This window comes from Lissotriton helveticus, chromosome 6 (assembly GCF_964261635.1).
Source record: "Lissotriton helveticus chromosome 6, aLisHel1.1, whole genome shotgun sequence".
In the NCBI taxonomy this organism is placed as follows: Eukaryota; Metazoa; Chordata; class Amphibia; order Caudata; family Salamandridae; genus Lissotriton; species Lissotriton helveticus.
The window spans coordinates 700497980-700524707 of NC_136067.1; the positions used below are offsets into that span (position 1 = coordinate 700497980).

Genomic DNA, 26728 nt, shown 5'->3' on the forward strand with positions numbered 1-26728 from the left:
GAGGGTTTCCGACGCAACTTGAACCCTATGCAGCCGCAGCCCCTGGGCTAGGTAAACTGAGTACTCCGGTGCTCCAGCATAGTCCAACACCCTAAGTGTTCGGATCCACCCTTGTTTTCGACCCACCTAGTCGGGTTCGCCCGAGAACAGTAACTTTGTGAAGTGCTAGTATCCATAGACTTGTCCCCGCATTACGCGTGAGAGTTCCCACTCTGCACACGGCGTCCCTAGGCCTCCTGCTTCTAATCCAAGGGTTCAGCATTGTAGGCCTAGCGTTTCTACAGTCTAGAAAAGTATTACTTACCTGCTAGTAACTTTGCATTCCACTTCTTGTGTATATGGTTTTTCGTGCCCCTCGGGCATTTGTGTAAATTGTGCGACTTTCAGTAATTATTTAAGAGTTTTGTTGTGTGCTTAGCTCCCTGTCTCATAAAGAGCCAGGGTAGTCTTGTTATAAATAAATACACTTTATTTTTGATAACAACTTGTGTGGTGTCCTTTCACTTGGTGTTCAAGGGGTAATGTGATGGTAAAACAGCTGGCTTAACACGCCCTCTAGAGTCTTAGCCTTAGACTGCTCGTATCCATGCTACTAGGATAGCTGGTCTATAAGGTTGACTTACAACCAATCATCAATAAGGGTTGTTTGGACTGATACATAGTGATCACTAGAATAGTGAGCACTGCATATCAGGCCAACTTCTCACACTGGCAAACAAAGGAAAGCCGATAAGGCCGATAAACAACCTTTGATAGTTGCCACCGCAAAACCCTGCTGGGCCAAGGAAAGAGCAAATTGTAGTATATTGGACAAACGAGCCCTTAAAGGGTCAACGGACTTCTCCCCACACCAAGCAACAAATTTCGCCGAACCAAGCCAAGGTGGATATGGCGTCGGCAAGAACGGCAGAAAAGGCGCCGGAGCGTAAGCTTGAAGGACACCCAAGTTGTACGACAATGGACCCATGGGACCAGCCGGTGCACCAGTGGGGTACATTGCTCTCGCATACACGCCATACATGGCATTAAGGAAATGCGAGGGGTCCTGACCAGGACCAGGAAACTGAGGGTACGAACCATCTGGTTGCTCCAAAGGAGGCTGCACTGGAATTGTTTCTTCTTGACCCTCCTGTTCCTCTGGATGATGCACCGGAGTCGCCGAAGCCTGAGGTTCTTCAACATCTTCTTCCTCATGTGCAGAAGACTGACACGGATCCAGAGACGGATCCGGACCCGGATCTGGAGATGGCCCTCGGGACTGTAAAGACGAGGCTTCACCTACAGGCTCACAAGATGGTGTGGGAGACAAAAAGTCCTTACGATGCTTTCGAGAAGAAGACCTCTTCTTCGAATCCGACTCCCTGCCGGAATGGTGCCTCGAGCTATGCTTCTTCCTCTTATGTTTTTTTCTTCGAGGAACCCGAAGCATGTCCCGAAGCCGACTTCGATGCCGACTCCGATCGGGACCTCGACCTCGTCCTCTAGCGTCTTGATCTTGACCTCAAAGACCTCTTTGCATCCTTTCCTTTTACCTTGGCCAGAAGTAGTTTAGCTTCTTGTTCACGCAGAGCCTTCGGGTTCATTTTAGAACAGGATCGACAGCCTCCGACATCGTGGTCCGAGCCCAGACACCACAAGCAATCATACTGAGGATCGGTTATGGACATCATCCTGGCACACGATCCGCACTGCTTAAACCCTGTCTTCTTCGACGACATCTTCTGCGGAAGACAGCAACTCAAAAAAGATACAGAAACACACAAATAGAAACAAAGTTACTATCCGAAACACAAGAGATCCCAAGAAACCGTTAGCGTCGACGACGCGGAAAAAAGGGAACGGATGTCATCACGCCGACGTAGGCATAATAAGGAGTCTGTGACGTCTGCCGGAGTCGCGCACAATACCGTGCTCCTGTGACGTCGTCCACACCGGCGTGCTACAAGAGTATTCCGAACATTGCTGACGCAGAGGGATATTCACACGGTGAGGAATCCACTGGCAGATGTATCTATCGGAAGTAGGCATTCTCTGAGAAAGCTGGCTAAACCGACATGAGTTGTTAGCAACACCCTTATTAAAGAAGACACATACAATTCTAACAGCTTGCAAAACATTAAAATTATTTCTCAGCAGGGAGTATTATGCACCTCTGTATGCTTTAATCTAATGGTGCATGCATTTAACCTTGATCTGGTGCCGTTCTTTTACAACCAGCAGTAGGCAATTTAGGTGCATCTTACTAAACTGTGCTGTTAATGAATATAGGAATTTAATATAAGAGGCCAGATCAAGTTCATGAATAAAGAATCCACCTTAATTTTAGCTTCATCAGGTCCTTTGCTGGAATCTGCCACCTTGGTCCCTTGTTTTTCCCTTTGTCTGTACGTTTTCATTACTCCACATAAAAAGGCACTTTTGTTCTGTGGAAAGAAAAAAAAAGTCACAATCCAGCAAGCCAAGTCCCAAGGCATGCTCCATTTTTAGGTAACTAGGCCTTATGCTATGTAGCCAGCATGGTTTGCCACTGGTGACCAATGACCACAATATTACTGCACTTCAACTTAACTGGATAAGTATGCCCATTTTGTGCTTCGTTCTCAGAGGAGCAAGACGAAAGGTCTTAGAAACTCAATCATTTAACTTTTACATTGCATTCAGAATGTCCAATTAGTAACAAATGGAAAATCATTAAAAACATGCAAATAGGCAAAACACAAATTGTGAGTCACAAAGAATAAAAAAGTGCCAGGCATCCTGTGGCCGATTCCAAAATGTGTCTGCTTCCTCCTAGGAAAAGCTAAAAATCTGTATTAACATTGAGGCCCATGGCCAATATTATCCTACTGAGAATTCTTTTGAGTCGTTGTAAGAAACGGTCTCTATGGATACTGCACTAAAGTGATGTACAGTGTGTATAGAGTCCAAGGGTCTCCAGAGGTAGGCAGAGGTAAAAGTAAAGAGCACCTTACTCTCCAATGGTGGTAGCTTGGTGGAGCAGTAACGCAGTATCAGAGGACAGTGTTAAGCATTTGATGGACACACTCAGTCAGCAAATCAATTCACACACTCAAGAACTGAACTCTAGGCCAATTGTTTTTGTATAAGAAATATACTGTTTTATTTCTAGAACCAAGCAAGCCTGGTACAGGTAAGCATAAAAATACTTTCCAGACATAAGATGGTGTTGTTGAATACTTTCAAAATACAGTAGGACTTTGTACAAATTCGAGTTTACAGGGGTTGCCAGCAATACACAAACTTAGTAAACTCAGTACATAGGAATCAATAGGCTTTTCAAGTAAAATGCAGTTAATTACTTTTCGGTTTGCTTTTTAGGTCTCGTGGCGTTAACCGCGCGAAAGCGCGGTCTCGCCAGAGACCTATTGTCAGCGACTCAGCTTCCCAGGAGACAGGAGCTGACCGCGCGCATCTTGCAAAAGGCGATCGGAGTGGGCCGCGCGCGCGAGAACGCGCTCGCCGTGGCCGTCTCCTGTCTCCTGGGAAGCGCAAACATACACAGGCACACCTCCCCCTGCACGCATGCGCACACACAGACACACACACGCGCACATAAACGCACGCACACATACAGAGACTCTCCCCCCACCCCCCGCCGTCGCACACAGACACACAGTCGCACACAGAGTCGCACACAGAGACACACACACAGTCGCACACACACACGCTCGCACACACGCGCACACACACACACACATACACACACACACACACAAGCCCACCGCCCCCTCCCCCCAGTCACACTTACCGCCAATCCAGTGTTCTGTAGGCTCCGCGGGGCTCTCCCTCGGGCATGGGAGCCCCGCGTCACCATGAATTATGTCCGCCCTCCAGCGCGCGGAACACACGAGGCCAATGGACTCCGAGAACGAGACTGACGTCACAGCAGCCATCCCTCGCCCCCTCCTCCGACGCCGGACGACGCAGACTGCGGCTGCACGCTGGGCAGAAATGAATCATTCGGAAACATTCAGGTACAGGAAACCTCACTGAGAGGTACAGAGAAAACACTGCTGCTTCCGGTGAGGGATAGGGTTGTATCTGAGGGAAGTAACTCAGAGGATAGCGCTGCGAGGCAGGCGAAGGAGCACTGTGAGGAAGAGAAAGAAATGAAGCTTCCCTGCTGTATGAGATTTGTATATGTAGGAGGAGCTGGGAGGACAGCGCTACAAGGCAGCGCAAGCTGCTCTGTACCTATCGGCAGCAGTCATCTGAGGTACGGGAGAATCTCTGTCCGGTACAGTGAGCAGTGCTGTGAGGTACAGAGAGAGGAGCACACCCACCAGTGGGAGTCTAACTGGTTCATGGAGGAGGCGCCCAGAGTATAGCGCTGGGAGGCACAGCAGAAGCGCACTGTGAGGTACAGAGGGAGCAGCAGCGTCAGGTGCAGCCAACAGTCCTGTGAGGTACGTACATAGAACAGCATGTGGCGTAGATGTTGCTGCACTGTGAGGTACAGAAAAGGCATCAAACCCTTCAGCAAGTGTCAAAGATATACCTCGAAGAAGCGTGCAGATGATAGCGCCGAGAGGCGCAGCTGTATCGCACTGTGAGGTACAGAGGGAGCAGCAGCGTCAGGTGCAGCCAACAGTCCTGTGAGGTACGTACATAGAACAGCATGTGGCGTAGATGTTGCTGCACTGTGAGGTACAGAAAAGGCATCAAACCCTTCAGCAAGTGTCAAAGATATACCTCGAAGAAGCGTGCAGATGATAGCGCCGAGAGGCGCAGCTGTATCGCACTGTGAGGTACAGGTAGCTGGAACACGGGTGCAAGGTACATGCAATGCACCTGGGAGATGGCACAGGGAGCCTGTGTCATACATGGTGCAGCACTGAGAGGTATGTGGGTAGCACTGTGGCCTCCAGTGAGGCGCAGGCTTGAGGTAGAGTTGCACATGGACGTATACTCAGAGGACGACGTTGAGAGGCGCTGCAGGAGTGCTGTGAGGTACAGCGGGAACAGCAGGGCCAGGTACAGGCAGCTGTCCTGTGAGGTACGTAAGTGGAGGAGGTTTTGGATCACACAAAGCGTGGAAAGCGAGTAGCACCGTGAGGTAGATGGTAACGAGGCAACCTCCAGGGAGGTGTATGATGGAGGCCGAGTTGTGAGGGGCGTGGCTTGGCCGCCGACAGTAATGGACGTGTGAGCATTGCGCTCCGTGCCCGACTTCCCCATTTATCCTGATAATCTCTATCCTGGTGTCCCCGGTGGACCGAGACTGCACACTCACACAACAGGGAACATCGAGGACCGGCCTAGAGTAGCGGAGCTGGCTGGGCGGCAGCGGTGCAGCGCGCCGCGACGGACTCCTGTGAGTGGCGCCGGCCATCTTCCTGCGGCCTGCGCGCTCGGCCTCATCCCCGACCTCGATTGAAGGGCTGGCCGATTAGAGGTGCAGACTGGCCGGGCTCCATATGCGGTGCAGATCGGGACTCCGACGTTGGCCCCGAGCGGCTGCGGTCGGCGACTGAGAGCTGATGGAACTGCTTCGAGGGATACCCCCGCGCCCACTGGTCGAACACGGGACGACGACTATCATGGGGAAACCGCGCCAGAAACCGCCGCCCGACGCAGTGGAAGACTTCTCGGGCAGTCAGGACCCTACCCCACCTGGTGACTCTGCGATGGGTCTACAGCAAAGCCACCTGGATCAGATCCTGAAAGCCATCACCGACACGAGGGAGGCCTTACACCACAACATCACTCAGGTGCCCACGAGTCTGGTGCTCCTACGGGCGGATCACGGCAAATTAGCGGACCGGGTCAAGCAGACTGAGGCTCGGTTGGATATGCTGGAACCCACTCACAAGGCGGCGGAGGCCTCCCTGGGGAGGCCTCCCTGGGAGACCTGCAGCAGCGGGTAGAGCTGCTTGAAAGGAGGGCGGAGGATGCAGAGGGACGCAATCGCCGTAACAATATACACGTGGTGGGCAAACCTGAAAAAAAAATCGAAGGCACTGACATGCTAGGCTACCTTGAAACCTGGCTCCGAACGTGGTTGTCCCGGAGGGCGTGACGCCATTTTATACCCTGGAGCGGGCTCACCGTGTGCCGGCCCGCCCTCCTGCCGCTGGCCGTCCCCCTCGGCCGGTTGTTGCGCGCCTCTTACACTTCAGGGATCGAGACATTATCCTACAGAGAGCGCGGGCAATGGGGCCCTACCAAGTGGATAATGCCCGAGTTTCCATCTATCCGGATTATTCCCTTGAGGTCCAGAGGTTGCGCTCCACATTCCTGGCGGTCAAGAAGGCTCTCCGAGAGGAAGGTATCAGTTACTCCCTTTTGTTCCCGGCCCGGCTTCGGATCATGGTGGAGGGTAATTCCTCCTTCTACAACTCTCCTCCTTCTACAACTCTCCTGCAGAAGTGTGGGACTGGTTGGAATTGTACAGGGCTGGTGCAGACGCTCATTCGACATCCAGGGAGGAGCGAAGGGAAGTACCAAAGCCTAGGCGAAACAGGAGACACAGGCGACAGCCGACGGCTGCTCGGACCCCTTCCGTGTCGCAAGCTGAGCTGGAGCGCAGGGAGGCCCTCGAGGCGGTCTCTACTATCTCAAGAGCGGTGGAGTCGATGTCAGCGGTGGAATCGGGCTCTCACAAGGGCTCTGAAGATGGGACATCGGAGGGTTCGGGAAGTGGTGGTCCTGTGCCACCTCATGTCACCCCGGGGACTGCAGATGGCCTTCTGGGCGAATAACCCCTGTATCTCCATCAATGTGGTATTGTAAATGTTGCTATGGTTCATGCTATGGGACACGGGCGGGCATGTCTGCCCCGGATTGCCTGGGAGCTGGTGAGCTGATGCCTCGTGTGCTTTGTGACTCTTGCCACTGACAAAAGTGAGGATGTGGGACACCAGGGGAGTAATATGGGAGGCTGGGCCGACGACCAATGGGAGTTAGCTGTCCATGTAGTGAGGTGACACCCCCCCCCCGATCTCTCACTTACTGTGAGACTCTGGTAGTTGCCAGAGACTAGTTTCAGTGGGTTTTGTATTTGGATGGGTTCCTACAGTTTAGTACCTATTCTGGGGGTGGGTGGGAAGAGGGTTTGTTGGGTCGTTTTTTGGGACTCCGGTTTTGGGATAATGCCAGTGTGCCTGGGGCTTTCCAATGACTCGAACTGTATATGCTACTTGAATGGGGACCCTACCTGAATTGAAATGTGTAACTTGGAATATACGGGGTCTGAACTCCATGTTGAAACGTCAAAGTGCATGCTTATCTAGTTCGCAGAGGGATCCAGGTAGATTTCATGCAGGAAACGCATATTGACCAGACAGAGGGGCGAGCTTTGCAGCGTAGGTGGCGAGGTCAACTGTTTTACACAACATACTCGGCCTTTGCGCGGGGGGGGGTTTAATTTGGGTGAGAGCGGGGGTTCCATTTCAGCCCTTGATGACAGTGGTGGATCCTGAAGGGAGGTTTGTGGCTGTACAGGGCAGATTAGACGGGAGGGACCTGACACTCTGCAGTGTTTATGCCCCCAATGTAGAGCAGTCGGCCTTTTTCACCCGGTTGTCCGGGAAGCTGGCAGCAGTCTTAGCAAACGCGGTCTTGCTTGGAGGGGATTTTAACTCAGTGTTAGATATGGGATTAGACAGGTCACACCCCCCATTGGCGCAGTCTGCGGTCCATAGGCTGGCAAAGAGCAGGCGAGAATGGCAAGATGGATTAGTTACTTACCTGTAATCCTAGTTCTCTTCCAGGGGTATCCTCATCAAAGTCATAAGCATTAGAATATTCCCGCCCATGCGCGGGACCCCGGAAACACTATATTATATGTGCCCCACATATTATATACTCATATATATATATATATATATATATATATATATATATATATATATATATATATATAAACATGCAATAGCAGCCAAATCACATCAAAGCTGGAATACGCTGTGAATAATTTCCACCATACATGAATAATATGCATTAGAAACATGGGAAACAACACAAAAGATAGTTTTAGAACTGTTTTAATGCTTAGGCAGCAGTAGAAATTCTTATAACACCCTGAAAGCATAGAAAGCTCCCAGGCTGCATTACAAACACACAGTCTAAAAAGACTGAAAAGCTAACCTGTAGCTGAATACCAAAAAACTGACACCGTGCCTTTAAGGCACCCATGACCCCCTGTATCCCATCATGCCTCAGGGGTGACAGTTAGGTCAGTTCTTTTCGGAGACTGAAACAAACCCAGAAACAAAATAGGTTAACAATATCTCCTTATTAAAGAATATCCTTTGCCCGGGGAGGCGGGAGGGTTGCTTATGACTTTGATGAGGATACCCCTGGAAGAGAACTAGGATTACAGGTAAGTAACTAATCCTTCTCTTCCAGGGGATCCTCATCAATAGTCATAATCATTAGAATAGAATAGCGAGCCTCACCTCATCTCCTTGCGGGCAAAGGAGTAACAATACAGTAATACCCATACTAAGCCTAGTAACAACTAAGCTCGTACAGGCCGCAGGCTACCCAAATAGATTCCTCAAAGAGGCTTGTCCTACTTGAGTATCGGCCCTGGAATCAGATTCTAGGCAGTAATGCCTCGTAAAGGTAAGAACTGATTTCCATGTCGCAGCCTTGCATATTTCTGACATCGGAATGTCGTGCAAGAAAGCTACTGTGGCTGCTTTCCCTCTGGTAGAATGCGCTTTGGGTGACACCAACAAAGGCTTGCCTGCAAGCTGGTAGGCCAATTTAATGCAAGAGACAATCCATCTAGAGATGGACCTCTTGGCCGCCGGAAAGCCTGTTCTCATCGAACCATAGTTCACGAACAGCTGATCCGACTTCCTGATTCCCTTGGTTTTTTCCAAATAGAACTTGAGCACTCTCTTCAAATCTAATGAGTGCAACGACCGCTCTGCTGGGGTCGCTGGATTTGGGAAAAAAAGAAGGGAGGGAAATGGACTGATTTATATGAAAATCAGAAACCACCTTAGGTAAGAAGGATGGGTGAGCCTTCAGGACAACCCTATTGTGATGGAAAACAGTATATGGTTCCTTCGCACAGAGAGCTTGTATCTCGCTTACTCTGCGCGCTAATGTGATTGCCACTAAAAAAGGCTGCTTTCCATGATAGATGTTGCAAAGAAGCCTTGTGGATAGGTTCGAAAGGAAGTGACATTAACCTGGACAGAACCAGGTTCAATTCCCAAGGAGGAGAAGGATTTGCACAGGGGGATAGACTTTCTTTAACCCCTGGAGGAAGTCCTTAACCACCGGAACCTGAAAGAAAGAAATCTGATGAGGAGATTTCCTGTACGCCACTATGGCTGACAGATGCACTCTAATGGAAACATATTTCAATCCAGAAGTCGCCAAGGAAAGGAGGTATGGCAGGATTACCTCCTCCTGCCCGTTAGTAGGATCCAGATGATGATCCCTACACCATAAGGAAAACCTCTTCCACTTGAACATATAAGACGCTCTCGTGGAAGGCCTCTTAGCCTCCTTTAAAATGTTCATGCATTCGGGAGGCAAGTTCAGATGTCCATATTGCAGGACCTCAGGTGCCATGCTGTTAGGTTCAGCGATGGGAGGTTGGGATGCAGTATCCTCCCGTCCATCTTGCTCAACAGGTCCGGCCTGCAAGGAAGTCGTCTGTGTGGACACAGAGAAATGTAGATGGTCCGGGTACCACCACTGCCGTGGCCAATCCAGAGCTATTAAGATCATCTCCATGTCCGACCTGAGGAGCTTGGACACTACCTTCGGAATCAGAGCCAGGGGAGGAAACGCGAAAGCGAATGTTCCTGACCAATCCATCAGAAGAGCATTCCCCTGCGTCCCTGGTCAGTGGAACCTGGACGCGAAGGCGTGGCATTTGGCGTTTTCGTCGTCTGCAAACAAGTCTATGGCTGGACGACCCCAGCAACGAAAAAGCTCTTCTACCACCTCGTCGTTGAGCACCCAGTCTGGCTGATCTTCGAAGTGCCTGCTGAGTGAGTCTGCTTTTACGTTCAACTCGCCTGGAAGGTGCACCGCCACTACTGTGAGGCCTCGAGAGAGAGAAGCCAGTGCCAGATTGTTTGAGCCTCTCGGGAGAGCGGGCGAGATCGTGTGCCTCCTTGTTTGTTCAGATAGAACATGGTGGTTGTATTGTCCATCTGAACTAGGACTGAGTTGGACTCGATCGCTGGAAAGAAAGCTTTGAGAGCTAGAAAAACCGCTATGAGCTCCAGCATGTTGATGTGGTATGTCTGCTCGTGCGCAGACCACTGACCTTGTATCTGAAGAGGACCCATGTGCGCTCCCCAGCCTTGCAGAGAGGCATCCGTCACTATCGACTGGGATGGAAGAGGTTGGTGAAAAAGTACTCCGACCCGCACATTTTTTCTCCGAGTCCACCATTTGATGGCATCCTTCTTCGCTTGGGAAAGAGTAATACAATCTTCCCAATGACCTGTCGCTTGGTCCCACTGGTCCTCTAGAGCTTGTTGCAGAGGACGCATTCTCAGCCTGGCGTTCGGGATGAGAAAAATGCAGGACGCCATGGAACCCAGCAGGGAGGCTACCTGTCGGAAGCCGAGACTCTAATAGAATCCCACACTTCTGCCTCATGGAAAAAAGTCTCTCCTCCGAAGGAAACGCTTTTCCCAATTTTGTGTCCAGAACAGAGCCTAGGTAGTGGATGGACTGTGTTGGCCGCTGGACTGACTTCTCCAGGTTCACATGGAGACCGAGCCTGTGCAACTGGTGTAGACAAAGTTGCAGATCTTGCGCCACCTGCACTGGAGACGGGCCCTTTAGGAGCCAGTCGTCCAGGTATGGGTAAATGAAAAGCCCCTTCTTGTGAAGAAAAGCCGCCACCACTGCCATGCATTTGGTGAAGACTCGTGGTGCGGACTTGAGTCCGAAGGGTAGCACCTTGTACTGGTAGTGTTTGCTTCCTACAACAAACCTCAAGCAGATCCACCGAACACATCCAATCTCCGGCTTGAAGATGTGGGCATATTTGGTGAAGAGCTAACATGCGGAACTTCTCTCTGACGATGACCTTGTTGAGGAGACGCAGATCTAGTATAGGCCTGAACTTGTCCTCCTGATCACTTTTGGGGACAAGAAAGTATCTTGAGTAGACTCCCTTTCCTCTTTGAGAGGGAGGAACTTCCTCTACAGCTCTTTTTTGTAGGAGGACTGCCACTTCTCTGCGGAGCAAGCTCAGCTGGTGAGGGCAAGAGGTCTTTGGAGGAAAGCTTTTCGGGAGCGCACGGAAACGTAGCCTGTATCCATTGCGCAGTATATTAAGCACCCACTGATCTTTTGTGATGCTGACCCACTCTGTCAGGTGTTGTGAAGCACTTCCTCCCACTGGAGTGGGCAGCGGCGCCAGAGGAAGCCACTGATCAAGCCTTTCCTCCTCTCGTGGTGGTAGAGGACTGCTGGTGACCTCCTCTACCTCTGTTGGATTTGCCTCGGAACTGTGATTTTCCTTGGTTCTTATTTTGGGACCACTGAGGGGTTTGAACCCTCTGTTGAGCCCCTCTCCCCCTGTTGGGTCTTGAAGCGGCGTTTGAACTCTTTCTTCTTCTCCAAACCCACCACTTTCACCGTGTCCAGTTCAGTCTTCATACGGGTCATCTCTTCGCCAGCATGTTCTCCGAAGAGAGAGGAACCCGAAAAGGGAAGATTAAGGATGCGATGCTGAGCATCCGGCTTCAGCCCTGTGAGGCGCAACCAAGCTGACCTTCTGGCACAAACCCCATGTGAGTAGGAATGTGCCGCAAGCACTGCACCATCCGCTGCTGTGCTTATCAACTGGTTCGCCACCAAACATCCTTCAGTCACAGTTTCTTAGAAGTCCTTCTGGTCATCCTTTGGCAGTTTGGACTTGAACCTTTCCATGGAGTCCCATAAGGCTCTGTCGTATCTACCCAGCAGTGCGGCTGCACTGGAGACCTTCAGCGTGGAGGCAGCTGAATTGCAAACTTTGCGACCCCACGAGTCCTGAGATTTGCTGTCCTTATCTGGAGGGACTGAAGAGGAAGCAGCAACTGCATGTGTCTTCCTTGCCGCTGCCACTATCACAGAGTCTGCTGGAGGGTCAGATTTTACAAAAACTGGGTCAGAAGAAGCCGGTTTGTATTTTTTCTGTATGTGGGCTGGCACCGCTCTGATGGCTGACGGAGTTAGGAAAACGTCCTTGACCGGTTCCATAATCCCCGGGACTAAAGGCAGCAGTGGACGAGAGATAGCTTTTTTGTGCAAAGTTTTAAAAATGACTGTCGTAGTAACCTGGGGGACATACATTTCAGCTTCTGAGCTCCTCTTTGCAGGACATCCAGATAAGTGCCGATGTCATCGACTGGAGAAGATCTGGAAGTAGTACTATCCGTCAAAGTGGGAGAATAATCCCTCTTGGAAGACCTGGTCGAAGAAGTAGAGGAAGTAGATGGAGTTCTGCGATGTTTACGGTGAGCACCGTGTCCCCTCTCACGTGACCTTCTTGGGTGCTCTTCCCTTCTAGGAGAGCGAGATCTAACCGGATCCTGTCTCCTTGGTGAACGAGATCTGACAGGATATTTTCTGGGAGATCGGGATCTCACCGGATCTTCCGTTCTGGGAGAGTGAGATCCGATTGGTCTTTTCACGGGAGATTTTCTGGGAGGACTGCGCCTGTCCACTTCCTCCACCAGCCTCTGGAGAGGAGATCTGTGCTGCGGACTGACGTATTCATGCATACGTTTAGTAGCCCCTGAATCTCGCCAATGGTCCAATGACTTATACCATCTGGGAGACAGTCTGACCTCCGCAGCCGAAGGATCTGGCTGACGCACAGGAGATCCGAGGACAGGACTTCTGGACCTCGAAGATGTTGTTGAGGGGCCAGAAGACTGAAGAAGGTCGAGAAGCTGACTCCGTAACCATGATCACAGAGGAATGTCTCGATGTCGAACGCTCTGGCGTCGTACGTTTTCTCGACGTCGAATGATTTCGGGGAGTCGGCGGATCCAGCAATCTCGACCTTGAATGCCTCGACGGCGATCGATGCGAGGATCTATGCTCTCTCGACGTCGAGTGGTGATGACCAGTCGTCGACGGAGCCTTCTGTCTCGACGTCGAACGGCGATGACCAGCCGTCGACAGAGCCCTCTGTCTCGACGTCGAATGTTTGTGCGACGACGGCGGAGGGGTATTGGTCACCCTCGACAACGAACGTGGAGGAAACGTCAACGGAGACTGCGTCCTCGACGCCGATCGACGTTTTACTGTCGACGGCGGAGGGGTCTTGGTCCTCTACGCCGAACGTTGTTTTTTAGACGACGGCGGAGGGGTCACACTTCTCTACGCCGGTCGCCGCCTGGATGACGACGGCGGAGGAGTGACCTCCCTCGACGCCGATCGTCGCCCGGTTGACGGCGGCGGAGGGGCCTTGGAACTCGACGTCGACCGTCGCCCGGTTGACGGCGGCGGAGTCCTATCTCTCGACGCCGGTCGTCGCCCGGTTGACTACGGCGGAGGGGATCTCGACGACGGAGCTGGATTCTTTGACGTCATCGACGTACCTGGTCTTCTTTTCGACGGCGAGCCCGCCGTCGACGGTAGTTTTGACGATGAATGACCCACCGGTGGTTCTTTCCTCAGCGCCAAGCCTGACGCTGAAGCTGAAGGGTGACTTCTCTTTTGAAGATGTTCTAGCCTTCTTGGAGCCCTTCTTCACCGGAGACCTTCCTCTGGATGACCTGTGAGCCAGGCCATAGATGTGAATTCTCTCCCTGTCTTTGAGAGTTCTTCCTGACAGGTGCTCGCAGTGAGGACAGGTGCCTGGATCATGTTCTTCAGGCAGACACAGGATACAAACGTCGTGGTTGTCTGATTTTGCCTTCTTGTTGCCACAAGAAGGGCATGTAGGAGAGTAGGGTCTGCAATCCTATGATCACCCAGATTTTTGCTTTTTGCTGCACTGGTTTACGACTTTCCCTGGCTGTGGGCCTGCTAATCAGACCCACAGCCTAGCTGTTCTCTCTACTCCAAATTGTACCCAGGTACTGAATTGGCACTGGGCCCTCTCCAAGTCCCTGTACCCAGGGCTGAGGTGCACCCAGAAGTCTCCCAGGGGCTGAAGCATGTATTGTGCCACCCCTGGTCTGACTAAATCAGACAACTGGCTGCTTGACAGCTGGAGCAAAGTGGTGTACTCACCCTCTGCTGTAGATATAGTATTCCTATATCTACAGCAGAGGACTGACTTATTCATGCATACGTTTAGTAGCCCCTGAATCTCGCCAATGGTCCAATGACTTATACCATCTGGGAGACAGTCTGACCTCCGCAGCCGAAGGATCTGGCTGACGCACAGGAGATCCGAGGACAGGACTTCTGGACCTCGAAGATGTTGTTGAGGGGCCAGAAGACTGAAGAAGGTCGAGAAGCTGACTCCGTAACCATGATCACAGAGGAATGTCTCGATGTCGAACGCTCTGGCGTCGTACGTTTTCTCGACGTCGAATGATTTCGGGGAGTCGGCGGATCCAGCAATCTCGACCTTGAATGCCTCGACGGCGATCGATGCGAGGATCTATGCTCTCTCGACGTCGAGTGGTGATGACCAGTCGTCGACGGAGCCTTCTGTCTCGACGTCGAACGGCGATGACCAGCCGTCGACAGAGCCCTCTGTCTCGACGTCGAATGTTTGTGCGACGACGGCGGAGGGGTATTGGTCACCCTCGACAACGAACGTGGAGGAAACGTCAACGGAGACTGCGTCCTCGACGCCGATCGACGTTTTACTGTCGACGGCGGAGGGGTCTTGGTCCTCTACGCCGAACATTGTTTTTTAGACGACGGCGGAGGGGTCACACTTCTCTACGCCGGTCGCCGCCTGGATGACGACGGCGGAGGAGTGACCTCCCTCGACGCCGATCGTCGCCCGGTTGACGGCGGCGGAGGGGCCTTGGAACTCGACGTCGACCGTCGCCCGGTTGACGGCGGCGGAGTCCTATCTCTCGACGCCGGTCGTCGCCCGGTTGACTACGGCGGAGGGGATCTCGACGACGGAGCTGGATTCTTTGACGTCATCGACGTACCTGGTCTTCTTTTCGACGGCGAGCCCGCCGTCGACGGTAGTTTTGACGATGAATGACCCACCGGTGGTTCTTTCCTCAGCGCCAAGCCTGACGCTGAAGCTGAAGGGTGACTTCTCTTTTGAAGATGTTCTAGCCTTCTTGGAGCCCTTCTTCACCGGAGACCTTCCTCTGTAGATATAGTATTCCTATATCTAAACCTAAATGGACACACAGATCTCCTATCAGTCACTCCTATGGCAGGCCTTGGCAATCCTGAAGGCAGAGTGCTTGGAATCGTGTGAGATGGTGCTCTGGCATGAGCTGAGCCTGTCTGCGGCTTTCGGGGTCCATCCCTTAGCCGTTTCCATGATATCGCATACCATATACTCTTAAGTGCATTATAATCCTCGCGGTTATATGCCAACTCTGGTATCGCTTTATCAAAACATGTCGAGTAAGGTGTCATACGAATTGGAATACTAACCCCTCGCCAATTCTGGCGACGGGGTTAGCATTCCACCCTTCTAGAGGGACATGACATGTATGTAACCTGTAACCCCGGTTAAAGTCAGACAGAGCCTTAGCTCCACAAAATGGATGCTGCCACCAAGTCACAAGTCTGCCCTCCTGCTGCTGGGAGTCCTCCCAGCCCAGGAGGCAAGGACAAAGGGTTTCCTGTCAGGGGCGGTGCCAGCACCGTCCCAGACAGGATTTTGTGTATCCTAGGTAGGCAGGGCTTTAGAGGAAGGTGACTGCAAGTGGCACCCCGGTGCTCACTATGCATAGGCCGGCTTGAACCAGTTCCAGGGGCACTCCAGCCCCTGATCTGGGGAAAGCCCGCCAAAGGAGAGGGGTGTAACCACCCCCCTCCTAGTCCCACCCATAGGGCAGGACTTAGTCACGTGCCAGTCCCCTTTTTCAGGATAAAGGTAGGAACTGGCCCCCTTCCAAATTAGATCAATCTTTGAATCCTGAACCAACCTTCTACACGAAGAACTCAAGACTCTTCCCAAGATTTCTCCCTTGTGACTAAGGAGTAGTCACCCTGCAGCAGCAGGCACCAACCAAGTATCGCGGTTTGTTGCCAGTCTCTCCTCCGGATCAAGACTGCTCCAGCACGACGAGAACCGGCTTCCCTGGCACCTCTGACCTCAACCTACATCATCAGCCCAGCTGTGATCCGTGGGTGCGACGAGACCTCGAGGGACCGGCCATCTTCAGAACTGCACGACGCTTGTCCAGCACGACCACCGAGTGACCCTCGACTGAGTGCCTTGGGGTAAGAGAAGCCCCGACCCTGAGCAGCTCCAGCACCGAAGCTCAGCCCCCCTGCATCCACGAGATCTGCGTGGGGCCCTTCTGCTTTTTGCTGCTCACCGCGTTGTCCAGGTCACTTGCCCGTTGGCTAGTGACCCTCTGACGACGAACTCTAACGACAAACACCGCTGGTCTGGTTGCTCCAGACTGGCCCTTGCTTCCCTTCTTCAGAGAAGCACCCTGGACCCTCCTGGTCCACTCAAGACGCCATTTTAGGTCCACCGCGTGGGCCTTGCATTTGCCAAGACTTGTTGCCCCAATCCTGGGTCCAGCGACGTCGACAGCAAGTACCTTCGTGGGACAGCTCGCACCTCCATCCTGGTCGCCGACAACGCCTCCTGGTCCGAGAGACTGCAGAGCACAGCAGCGCCCACTCACCTGGCTGAGGTGACTTCGTCCGGTGCCATCCTGGTGCCCACCTAAATCACTGGCTAGTGATTCAGAACTTGGTCCCCTCTGCTTACAGGTTTCTTCTTCCCTGATCCAGGCTTGGATCACCACGAACTCCTTCACTGGCCGCCTGCCAGCAACTTCTTTCTTCAGGCTCCTGGATCTTCAACGAGGGTTTCCGACGCAACTTGAACCCTATGCAGCCGCAGCCCCTGGGCTAGGTAAACTGAGTACTCCGGTGCTCCAGCATAGTCCAACACCCTAAGTGTTCGGATCCACCTTGGTTTTCGACCCACCTAGTCTGGTTCGCCCGAGAACAGTAACTGTGATTGCTAGTATCCATAGACTTGTTCCCGCATTACGCGTGAGAGTTCCCACTCTGCACACGGCGTCCCTAGGCCTCCTGCTTCTAATCCAAGGGTTCAGCATTGTAGGCCTAGCGTTTCTACAGTCTAGAAAAGTATTACTTACCTGCTAGTAACTTCGCATTCCACTTCTTGTGTATATGGTTTTTCGTGCCCCTCGGGCATTTGTGTAAATTGTGCGACTTTCAGTAATTCTTTAAGAGTTTTGTTGTGTGCTTAGCTCCCTGTCTCATAAAGAGCCAGGGTAGTCCTGTTATAAATAAATACACTTTATTTTCATAACACTTGTGTGGTGTCCTTTCACTGGGTGTTCAAGGGGTAATGTGATGGTAAAACAGCTGGCTTAACACGCCCTCTAGAGTCTTAGCCTTAGACTGCTCGTATCCATGCTACTAGGATAGCTGGTCTATAAGGTTGACTTACAACCAATCATCAATAAGGGTTGTTTGGACTGATACAAAGTGCTCACTAGAATAGTGAACATTATATATCAGGCCAACTTCTCACAGGGCATTTGTCAAAAAGTGAAGGCATTCTCAGCTGAAAATGCTCACTAAAAAGACTAAAAAAGACAGATTATTACTTGACTTGATGTAAAATGTCAAAGTAATAGAAAGAGTTGTTAAGAATTAAGTAATTTTCTGTCAGAAAACAGAAAATTAGTGGAGCTGTGTTACCAGGATCCTTCCTGAAGGAGCCGGAAAGAACAACTGACCTAACTGTCACCCCTGAGGCATGACGGGATACAGGGGGTCATGGGTGCCTTAAAGGCACGGTGTCAGTTTTTTGGTAGTCAGCTACAGGTTAGGTTTTCAGTCTTTTTAGACTGTGTTTGCAATGCAGCCTGGGAGCTTTCTATGCTTTCAGGGTGTTATAAGAATTTCTACTGCTGCCTAAGCATTAAAACAGTTCTAAAACAATCTTTTGTGTTGTTTCTCATGTTTCTAATCCATATTATTCATGTATGGTGGAAATCCTTCACAGGATATTCCAGCTCTGATGTGATTTGGATATTATATATATATATATATATATATATATATATATATATATATATATATATATAATGTGGGGCACATATAATATAGTGTTTCCGGGGTCCCGCGCATGGGCGGGAATATTCTAATGCTTATGACTTTGATGAGGATCCCCTGGAAGAGAAAGAGGGGGCCTAGTTGACGCATGGCGCACACAACACCCGGCTGAGAAAGACTTTTCCTTTTACTCCCCCCCACACGCTCTGCATGTCCGACTTGACAGCATTCTTTGCTCGCCCAATGTTCAGTGTTTGATCCGCCACAGCGAGTATTTGGCTAAAACGATATCAGACCATAACCCTTGCCTGGTAGTGGTCCAGTGGACTAGACAGCGTCAAACTATCCCCACGTGGAGGCTGAACCCGCTGGCGCTGGAAGACACAACTTTTAAAGCAGATGTGCGAGCCGGGGTGGAGAACTATTTTGCTGTGAATGAGGGCACGGCGTCGAGTAGGGCCTTGGAATGGGATGCCTTTAAGGCGGTAATTAGGGGAGTCTGTATTTCTGCCACCGCAGGGGCCTGCAAGACCCTCCTGCAGGAACTCGCGCTGAGCGAGGATCGCTTGCGCGTAGCGGAGAGAGCCAGCCACGACGATTCTGAGGCTCACGGGGCTGTATCGGCCGCTCGCGAGGAAGTCGCGTTGCGGATGGAGAAACTCCGCTGTTTTGATCATAAGGAATTTCTTGTCAGGGCCCATGCTGAGCGCGACAGGGTGGGCTCCCTGTTGGCTTGGCTAGCCAACCCTGAGACTCGTGGCACTCCGGTTGTGGCTTTGGCTACAACGGAGGGGCGCCTGGTCTATACACAGTCGGAGATCAACGCCCAGTTCCATGCGTACTATGAACGCCTCTATCGGAGCACGATGGCAGGTACACCTGCGGAGCTCACTGACTTCTTGCGGCGCGGCTCCCCCAGCTCGATTCGAACCAGGTGGATCGCTTGGGCGGGGAAATCTAGGAAGCGGAGATACGTGCAGCTATTAAGCACATGGCTCGCCGCAAGACCCCTGGGGTGGATGGCCTACCGATTGAGTTTTACGCGGCTTATGCGGATGTGTTGCTCCCAAGGTTACATACTGTTTTTCGGGAGGCCTGGGATACCGGGGCTTTGCCTGCAACTGCGCGCGAGGCTCTAGTGGTCCCTTTATTGAAGCGTGGTGGCGACGCCAGCTCTCGCACGGCTTATCGCCCGCTCTCTATGCTCACGACTGACTACAAGATCCTGAGTAAGGTCCTCGCCACACGGCTTCTTGCTCATATGTGGACTCTGGTACATCCCGATCAGGCGGGCTTCACTCCCCAACGCACCACTGCCACCTGTGTGCGTCGATTGCTTCGGGTCATGGGAGGCGATGTTGGAGAACTCCCGAGGCTGCGGTACTTTCGATCGATATCGAGAAGGCCTTCGACAGTGTGGAATGGCCGTTCCTGCTCCGCGTGTTGGAAGGATTCGGGCTGGGTGAGCGGTTTGTGAGGTGGACTGCCTTGCTTTATGCGGCAGCCACAGCTCGAGTCAAGACGGGTGCCACAATTTCAGCCGCATATCAGGTTGGTCGCGGGACACGACAGGGATGCTCCTTATCCCCTCTGTTGTTTGCGCTGGCCATTGAACCACTTGCGGCTCATGCCCGGATGGGCCAGGCTTATGAAGGCCTGCTGCTGTGGGGTGACTCATTACATTTCCCTTTATGCGGACGATTAATTGATGTTCTTGGAGAACGCCGGCAGTTCACTTCGCGGCGCTAGACGCTTGCTCCATGATTTTGGCTGCCACTCGGGGTTGCGGGTTAACTGGGGTAAGTCTTGCCTCTTCCCGGTGACTCCACGAGAGAACAAACCTCAGTTGGAGGGGGACCTGCAATGGGAGTGCCGTTGCCTCCCCTACTTGGGCACGTCTATCATTCCTCATTGGGTCTCTTAGAGGGCAACATCAATAGGGCAATCAGAGCTTTGCAGGGATCCATGGGATTCTGGCGTACGTTGCCCCTGTCGGTCGCGGGCCGGGTGGCACTGCTGAAGATGGTGGCGCTCCCCAGTTTGTTGTATTTGTTCCGCACCCTGCCAATCTGGGTTCCAGCGGCGTTTTTTCGCAGACTCCGATCTCTCATGTCGGTTTATCTGGGGGTCGGGCAGGCGTCGCGTTGCTCTGACTACTTTGATGCGCCCTAGAGGGGATGGGGGGCTTGCGGCCCCGGATTTCGAATGGTATTACCTTGCGGCACAGTTGCAGTGGCTTACTCAGGCGGTGGCTCGGGAATTCCGGGGGATTGGACCTAACTGAGCTCACACTTGAGGAGCGGACATTTCGTAGTTGTTGGCTTCGTTGCCACAGACGCTCGGGTGCCACTCGCCCGTATGCCCCTGAAATTCCACTGGGGATGTGCACGGCCCTCCCACATGGGGGTGATTGGTCGGAGCTGGCAACCTGGGAGGAACTGGGACTGCACGTGATCAGAGACCTTTACAATGACGGTGCGCTACTTACGTTCCAAGAGTTGCAAGACACTTATGATCTCCCGAGGGGAGATTATTTGCTGCATGCCGCGCTGGTGGCGAGTATTCAGAGACACTGGAGGGAAGGGCTCACTAAGCCTCCGACGTCTGCGGGATGCCAATATGTGGTCATGGCGGCTGGTACGTTCAAGGCCGTCACTTGCCTCTATCGGAGGCTGTCGACCGCCACTCAGCGGCCCATGGATGGATTACGAACCAAATGGGAACACGACATTGGGCGACCGATACCTGAGGCGACCTGGCCACAGTTGGTCCGCCGCGCCTGGAAGGGCACTAGAAATGCCAGGTTCCAGATGGTCCAGTTCTCTACACTCCACGGCGCGTACTTGACGCCTGTCAAGATTTCACAATACTTTGCGGGTGCATCGTCGCTGTGTCCGTGTTGCGGAACGGCCGAGGCTGACTTCGCCCTTATGTTCTGGTCTTGTGCTGGGTTAACTGAATACTGGGGAGCAGTGCTGACTTGCCTGAATGATGTCACGGACCGGCAGATAGAGTTAGATATGGGTACTTGCTTGTTATTATGGTTCCCGCACACTCCCCGAACAAAGGTCACTAGCAAATTCAATGATTTGGGATTGATTTTGGCTAAACAGGAGATAACCATGCACTGGAAATCCAGCCAGAGCCCCAGCTACTTCCGTAGGAAGGCAACTCTCCAGCACTGGGCGAGGGCTGAATCCACTCTTAGAATGCAGCAGGCTAGGCGATTAGACAATGACAGGGCCTTGGATGTAGCCAGAGCATAGGAGGTCTTAGAAGTGGCGCTTCAGCGATCAGAGGACAATTCAAACGAGGAGGACGAGAGGGACGCAGTGTAGGGCTGGCGAGCGGGAGGGTGACCCGTTTCCAAGGGTCACGTAGCATGCGCCTCCACAGCGTGGAATGTGAAATGATGGTAGGCCCATTAGGACTAACTGTGTTTCCAAGCAACAAGGGAAGAAGAGTTAGTATTGATGTTATGTATATGTCAAAGTGGTCTAGGGCGCACTGACAGGGGTGGGAGGGGTGGAGGGTGGGTCCTTCGGGGGTTTGTTCTATAAAAGGCACAAATGCAAGATGTAATTTCATTCTGGAATAGTGATGACTGAGCTATGCTATTTCCAATTATATTCAGCTTTTTGCATTTACTTGCCAATAAAAATTGTTTTTACAAAAAAAAAAAAGATAGAGGCCCAGTTGTGTAAAGACGAATTACGCAGAAGATAGAGCCGAGAAGCGCAGCAATAGCATGTTGTGAGGTACAGCGGATGTCAGGTATATGCAATAGTCCTGTGGGCTGCGCACAGGGAGCCTGTGCTGTGATGCACACGATGCAGCACTAAGAGGTACGGTGGGTAACACTCGAAGGATAGCGCTGTGAGCAGCAGGGTTGTGTACAGGGGCAGCACTCTGAGGTACAAAGGGAATAGCGGGTGAGGTACGTACACTGTGCAGCAAGGTACACAGGGTGTGTGGCACGCAGCCAGTAGGATCTCTGGGCTCTGTGAGACCTGATTTTAGAGCAGCTGTTGGAGCCTTTGTCAGTCTGTCTGGAGCTCAGTCCGTGTGTCCATCGCCTTATCTCTTACAGTCACATCTTTTTCTTTACCTCCCATCAATCAAACATCGTGCTTCGGGCCCCCCTCTCTCCTCTTGTCTCTGTTGGAAACTTTCTCTGCTCCTCGCTCGGTCTCTGCCTCTCCACCCCGTGGGCTCCTCTGTGTGTCTCACTACCTCGTGCGCCCCCTGTCTCGCGGTCTTATTTACCATCTGTGCCTCGAGCTAAAGCACCCTGCAAACACACCAACACAAATAACATAACGTAACCTAACATAACATGCGTATTTGTTAAGCACACGTTCACCCTTGGTATCTTGGCGCTAATAACAGATGTTTATGGTTACCCAACTCAATGAGACTCATTTTATCGTCCTCGGAAGGATGAATTGCTGAGTGGACCCAGCCTACTTACCTCTGTCTGTCGGTGTCTGACAGTGCTGTGGGTCTCTGAGTGTGAGTAAACTGACAGTGTCTACCAGTATAACCGTGCCATGGGTCTCGGAGTGTCTGCAAACTGTCTAGTTACTTACCTCGGTCCGTCTGTGTCTGACTATACTCTGTGCCTGACTGTGCTGTTGGTCTCTGAGTGTCTGTAAACGGTCCTCTTTAGTCTCCACTGTCTGTCTGTGTCTAAAAATAACGTCAGCCCGCCTTCAGGTGTCTCTGAAGCACCTTCAGCCATGCCTCCTTTCCTCTTTCTATTCTTGCTTCCTTACACTCTCATCCATTTCCCATCCTCCCGTTCCTTGGTGCATTTCTTCCTTCTGCCTCCTTTCATTCCATTCTTTCTTTTTATCCTGGTCCTTTCTTTATCCCTTCCTTAATTTCTTCTTTTCTTACCTTCAACCCTTCCTTCTGCTTTTCTTCCTCATTTTCTTTCTTCTTTCTATTCATCCATCACACATCATCCACTTCCTTTCTCCCTCATTCCTTCTATCCCTTCATTTCTTCCTTTCACATTCTTTTCTTATTTCCTCCTTTATCCATTACTCTTTTAATTCCTCATTCCATTACTCATCTTCCTGCCTTCTTTGATGTATTCCTTCCTTCATACCCTTCTTTCTTTTAAACAGCACAGTACAAGCACATTCTCTAGTGCATTTATGCATTTATTTAAGTGATGCTTTTTGTAAAGCACCTATAGCTCCCGAGCCTTTTTCAGACCACTTAACTGACTTGGGAAATGAATATGCTCAGTCGGTGTTTCCAATGTAGTGCCTTTCCAGAGACTCTTCAAAATGAGGTTAGTGTGCATGCTGTACCTTAATTCCACTGGGTGTCATGTCCTCCGCCTCCTTTTTTTTTACCTGCCGCCTGCCCAAGATCAGGAAGCAGGCACACCGAACCGGCACCTCCTCACCACTTCTTGTCAGCCAATAGCAACCCCCATGCCCAGCATACACAGAGAACTACACTGCTATGGCACAGCACTACCAACTGCCTGCCTTCCTGCCCCTACACTGTTACCCCGCGGTGCAGCCACAGGACAGTGGCTACATTGCCTGCGTCTGCCCCGCAACACGTTGTTCCTGCCATGGTGGTTTCCCACAGCTGGGTGCAGTTAATAAGTACAGGGACCCAAAGATATGTGGCATCGCAGAATAAGAACGAACGTGGTACAGGTAGGCTTTTTTTAATTTATTTATTCGTTTTTACTTTTATATCGCGCAAACTTTACCCGCAGGTATCAGAGCGCTTTAAATCAGCATGCTTATAACAAGCAAGACTAGCACTCTATATTACTGCCAACTTTGCTTAGCATAAGCAACAGCTAACCATTCACAAACAATGTTTCTATACCAATTGCAAATTTAAAAAAAAATGAATGCAAAGCATTGTCATTTACAATGCCAGTAACTCAAACTTTAATGCTGCGAGACCTATTGCATTGTAAATGCTTGTTCTAACAGTGGTGGATCCTGGATTCAGCACTGGGACATTTCCTGAAAACAGTTTAGAGAATGCGTTTTAGTTAGATGTACGATTTTTAAAGATTATTCTGGTATTTCAAAAGTTGACAATTAAAAACTTTTTCACATGGAACCACCTATGGAAGGAAATTCAATTCACAGGCAAGTCACTTTTACGTTACTTTTTCTACTCAGTGCTGGATACTAGATTCAGCACTGGGACATTTCCTGCAAATAGTTGAGAAAATTCGTTTTGGTTATTTGAGCGATTTTTAAAGAAAATTCTTGGTTTTCCAAAGTCGACACTTTTTGGGAGAAAAAGTGTCAATGTTATCCTATTAGGAAAAACAGGTTATCGGTTTCGATGTAAGTACTCTGTCTTTGGAGTTAGGGTTCTGGGGTTAGACTAAGGGGTCTCCTAGGGTCAGTGATGCACTGTTGTTACACCCCCAGTGGTACTAGGGCAGCCTTTGGATGCAGGCGTCATCTGGAGGCAGGTCAGGGGTCGCCGGATCTCGGATCAGGATCGCCAGGGGGGACCTCCTCGTGGTATTTTTTCACTCAAGCTCGGGCCGGGTTCGGCGGGTGCAGAGTGGGCCGGATACGTGGTTTCTGGCTGGCACCAGAAGCTGCAGTTTAAACACATCTGGTGTTCACGGGAGAAACAGTATTGAAAGTGAAGGCAGGCAGGTTCTCCTGGGTTTGTGAGGTTGCTGGCTGCTGGACATGCCGGGGTTTCGCAGGAGCAGGTTCTAGGGGACACAGGCCTGAAGAGCTGGGGCAAAGTCAGTGGGTGTCGTCCTCTTGTTAGCTCTGCACAGCTTTTCGTCCTGCTCTTCTTTTCTTGTTGTTGCTGGATCTGAGGAAGGAAAGTTCAGGATGCCCCTAAAAACTAAATGTACGGGTGTTACAGGTAGGTAAAGGGCAGGGACCAATGGGTCCCTTCCCTAGGGTGGGTATACCCCCTATTCTGCCACTCTCCAGTGGGAGAGGGGCAGGAGCCTGGCCCTGGTTGGCTGGGTCCCCCATCCTCAAGGTGACGGGGACTCAAGGTTGTGCTTCACCTCGCCTCCCCCAACTTAGGGGTGGAGTTGGCAGAGGTGGGCACACCTCTCTTCCTCACTTGTTTTCCCCGCCGGTTCCCCAGCCTAAAGTGGGGGTAGAACCAGTGGGGACCAGTTGCCGAAAACAGGAAATGCTCTGGAGAGGCTCACAAAGACTGCATGCCTTTGAAGCTTCCCCTTCGTGAACCCTGCCCATCCTGGGGAGGAGGCTTGGCACCTCGTCCCAGTATGTGCATTGTTTCAGGCCCCCCAGAGCAGCAAGCTCTCGACCCAGGGGTCCAGATACATGTCTGGTGGTGGCAGCCTAAGCAGCCACTCAGTCAGGTCACTAGGAGTTGGTCGAGTTTCAGGGGCATCTCTAAGATGCACTCTGTTGTGCATTTTACATTAAATCCTACACTGGCATCAGTGGGTTTAATGTGCTGAGAGGTTTGATACCAAACTTCCTAGTCTTCAGTGTAGCCATTATGGTGCCGTGGAGTTCGTAATGACAAGCTCCCAGCACCATAGACTCTTAATGGCAGCACTGCACTTGCAGTACCCAGGAATGGACTTGAGCATTGTAGGGGTACATGGCTCACCACTGACATAGGGCACCCAGCTAGAGGGGTGACTGATGTATGCCAGGGTAGTGGTTTGTGGGCATTGGACACAGGGATGTGTGCCATGTCGACTCTTCAATTTGTTCTGCACCGAGACACGCAGCCTGCAAAGGCAGTGTGTGAGTGCCAGGGTACAGGGCCTGTAAGGGTGGCACAATAAGTGCTGCAGCCCTTAGAGGCTTTCTCTGCTCACAGTGCCCAGGGTACCTGTGGTACCATTTACCAGTGGCTGACGTGGTCAGAGATGTCAATTGGAGAAAGAACACAGGCCTTGGAAACCTGATTGGCAAAAAGTGTGTGTGTGGGGGGGGGGGGGGGGGGGGGAGGGAGGGGGGTGTTTACTGCAACAGAAACCCACTTTCCCACAGTTGTGTCAGTAAAGTTACCAAGCATTTGATAACCTCTCTAAAAATGGAGGTTTGAGTGATGGGTGGTGTGACAAAGTGCCCTCTATTTGCATGGTTGCCCCCACTTTTCGCTAAACTGATGTACTTTTGACTGAGTGTGCTGTGGGTTCCTGCCAAACAGGTACCCAGGGCCTATGTTCTTTCCCTAAAACAACATTAGGACTAAGTCCAATTGGCACGCTTTGGCCACAGGTCAGTCCCTTGTAAATGGTACCACAGGTACCCATGGGCACTGTGGCCAAGGAAGGCCTCGAAGGGTTGCAGCACTTATTGTGCCACTCTTAGAGGCCCTGTACCTTTACACACACACTGCCATTGCAGGCTGCATGTTTTGGTGCAGAACAAGGTGAAGAGTCGACATGGCACACATCATTGGGTGCCATGCCTACAACCCACTGCCCTGGCATAGGTCAGCCACCCCTCTAGCAGGGTGCACTATCCCAGTGGTGAGGGTACAGGTGCATAAGCCCTGTACCTCTACAGCGTCTAAGCCAATTATTAGACATTGTAAGTGCTGTAATGCCATTAGGAGTATA

At 51.5% G+C, this 26728-nt stretch overlaps 1 protein-coding gene across 8 annotated transcripts in view; it reads right to left on the reverse strand.

Annotated features, from left to right (window-relative positions):
• The window catches only part of SYNCRIP (synaptotagmin binding cytoplasmic RNA interacting protein), a 682339-nt gene that overhangs the window by 443007 nt on the left and 212604 nt on the right, over positions 1-26728 (reverse strand). For all 8 annotated transcript variants that reach the window (XM_078648172.1, XM_078648171.1, XM_078648170.1 and 5 more), the window contains one exon: positions 2316-2423. In XM_078648172.1, the coding sequence (XP_078504298.1) occupies positions 2316-2423 (108 nt within the window). The remainder of the gene's footprint in view (positions 1-2315; positions 2424-26728) is intronic.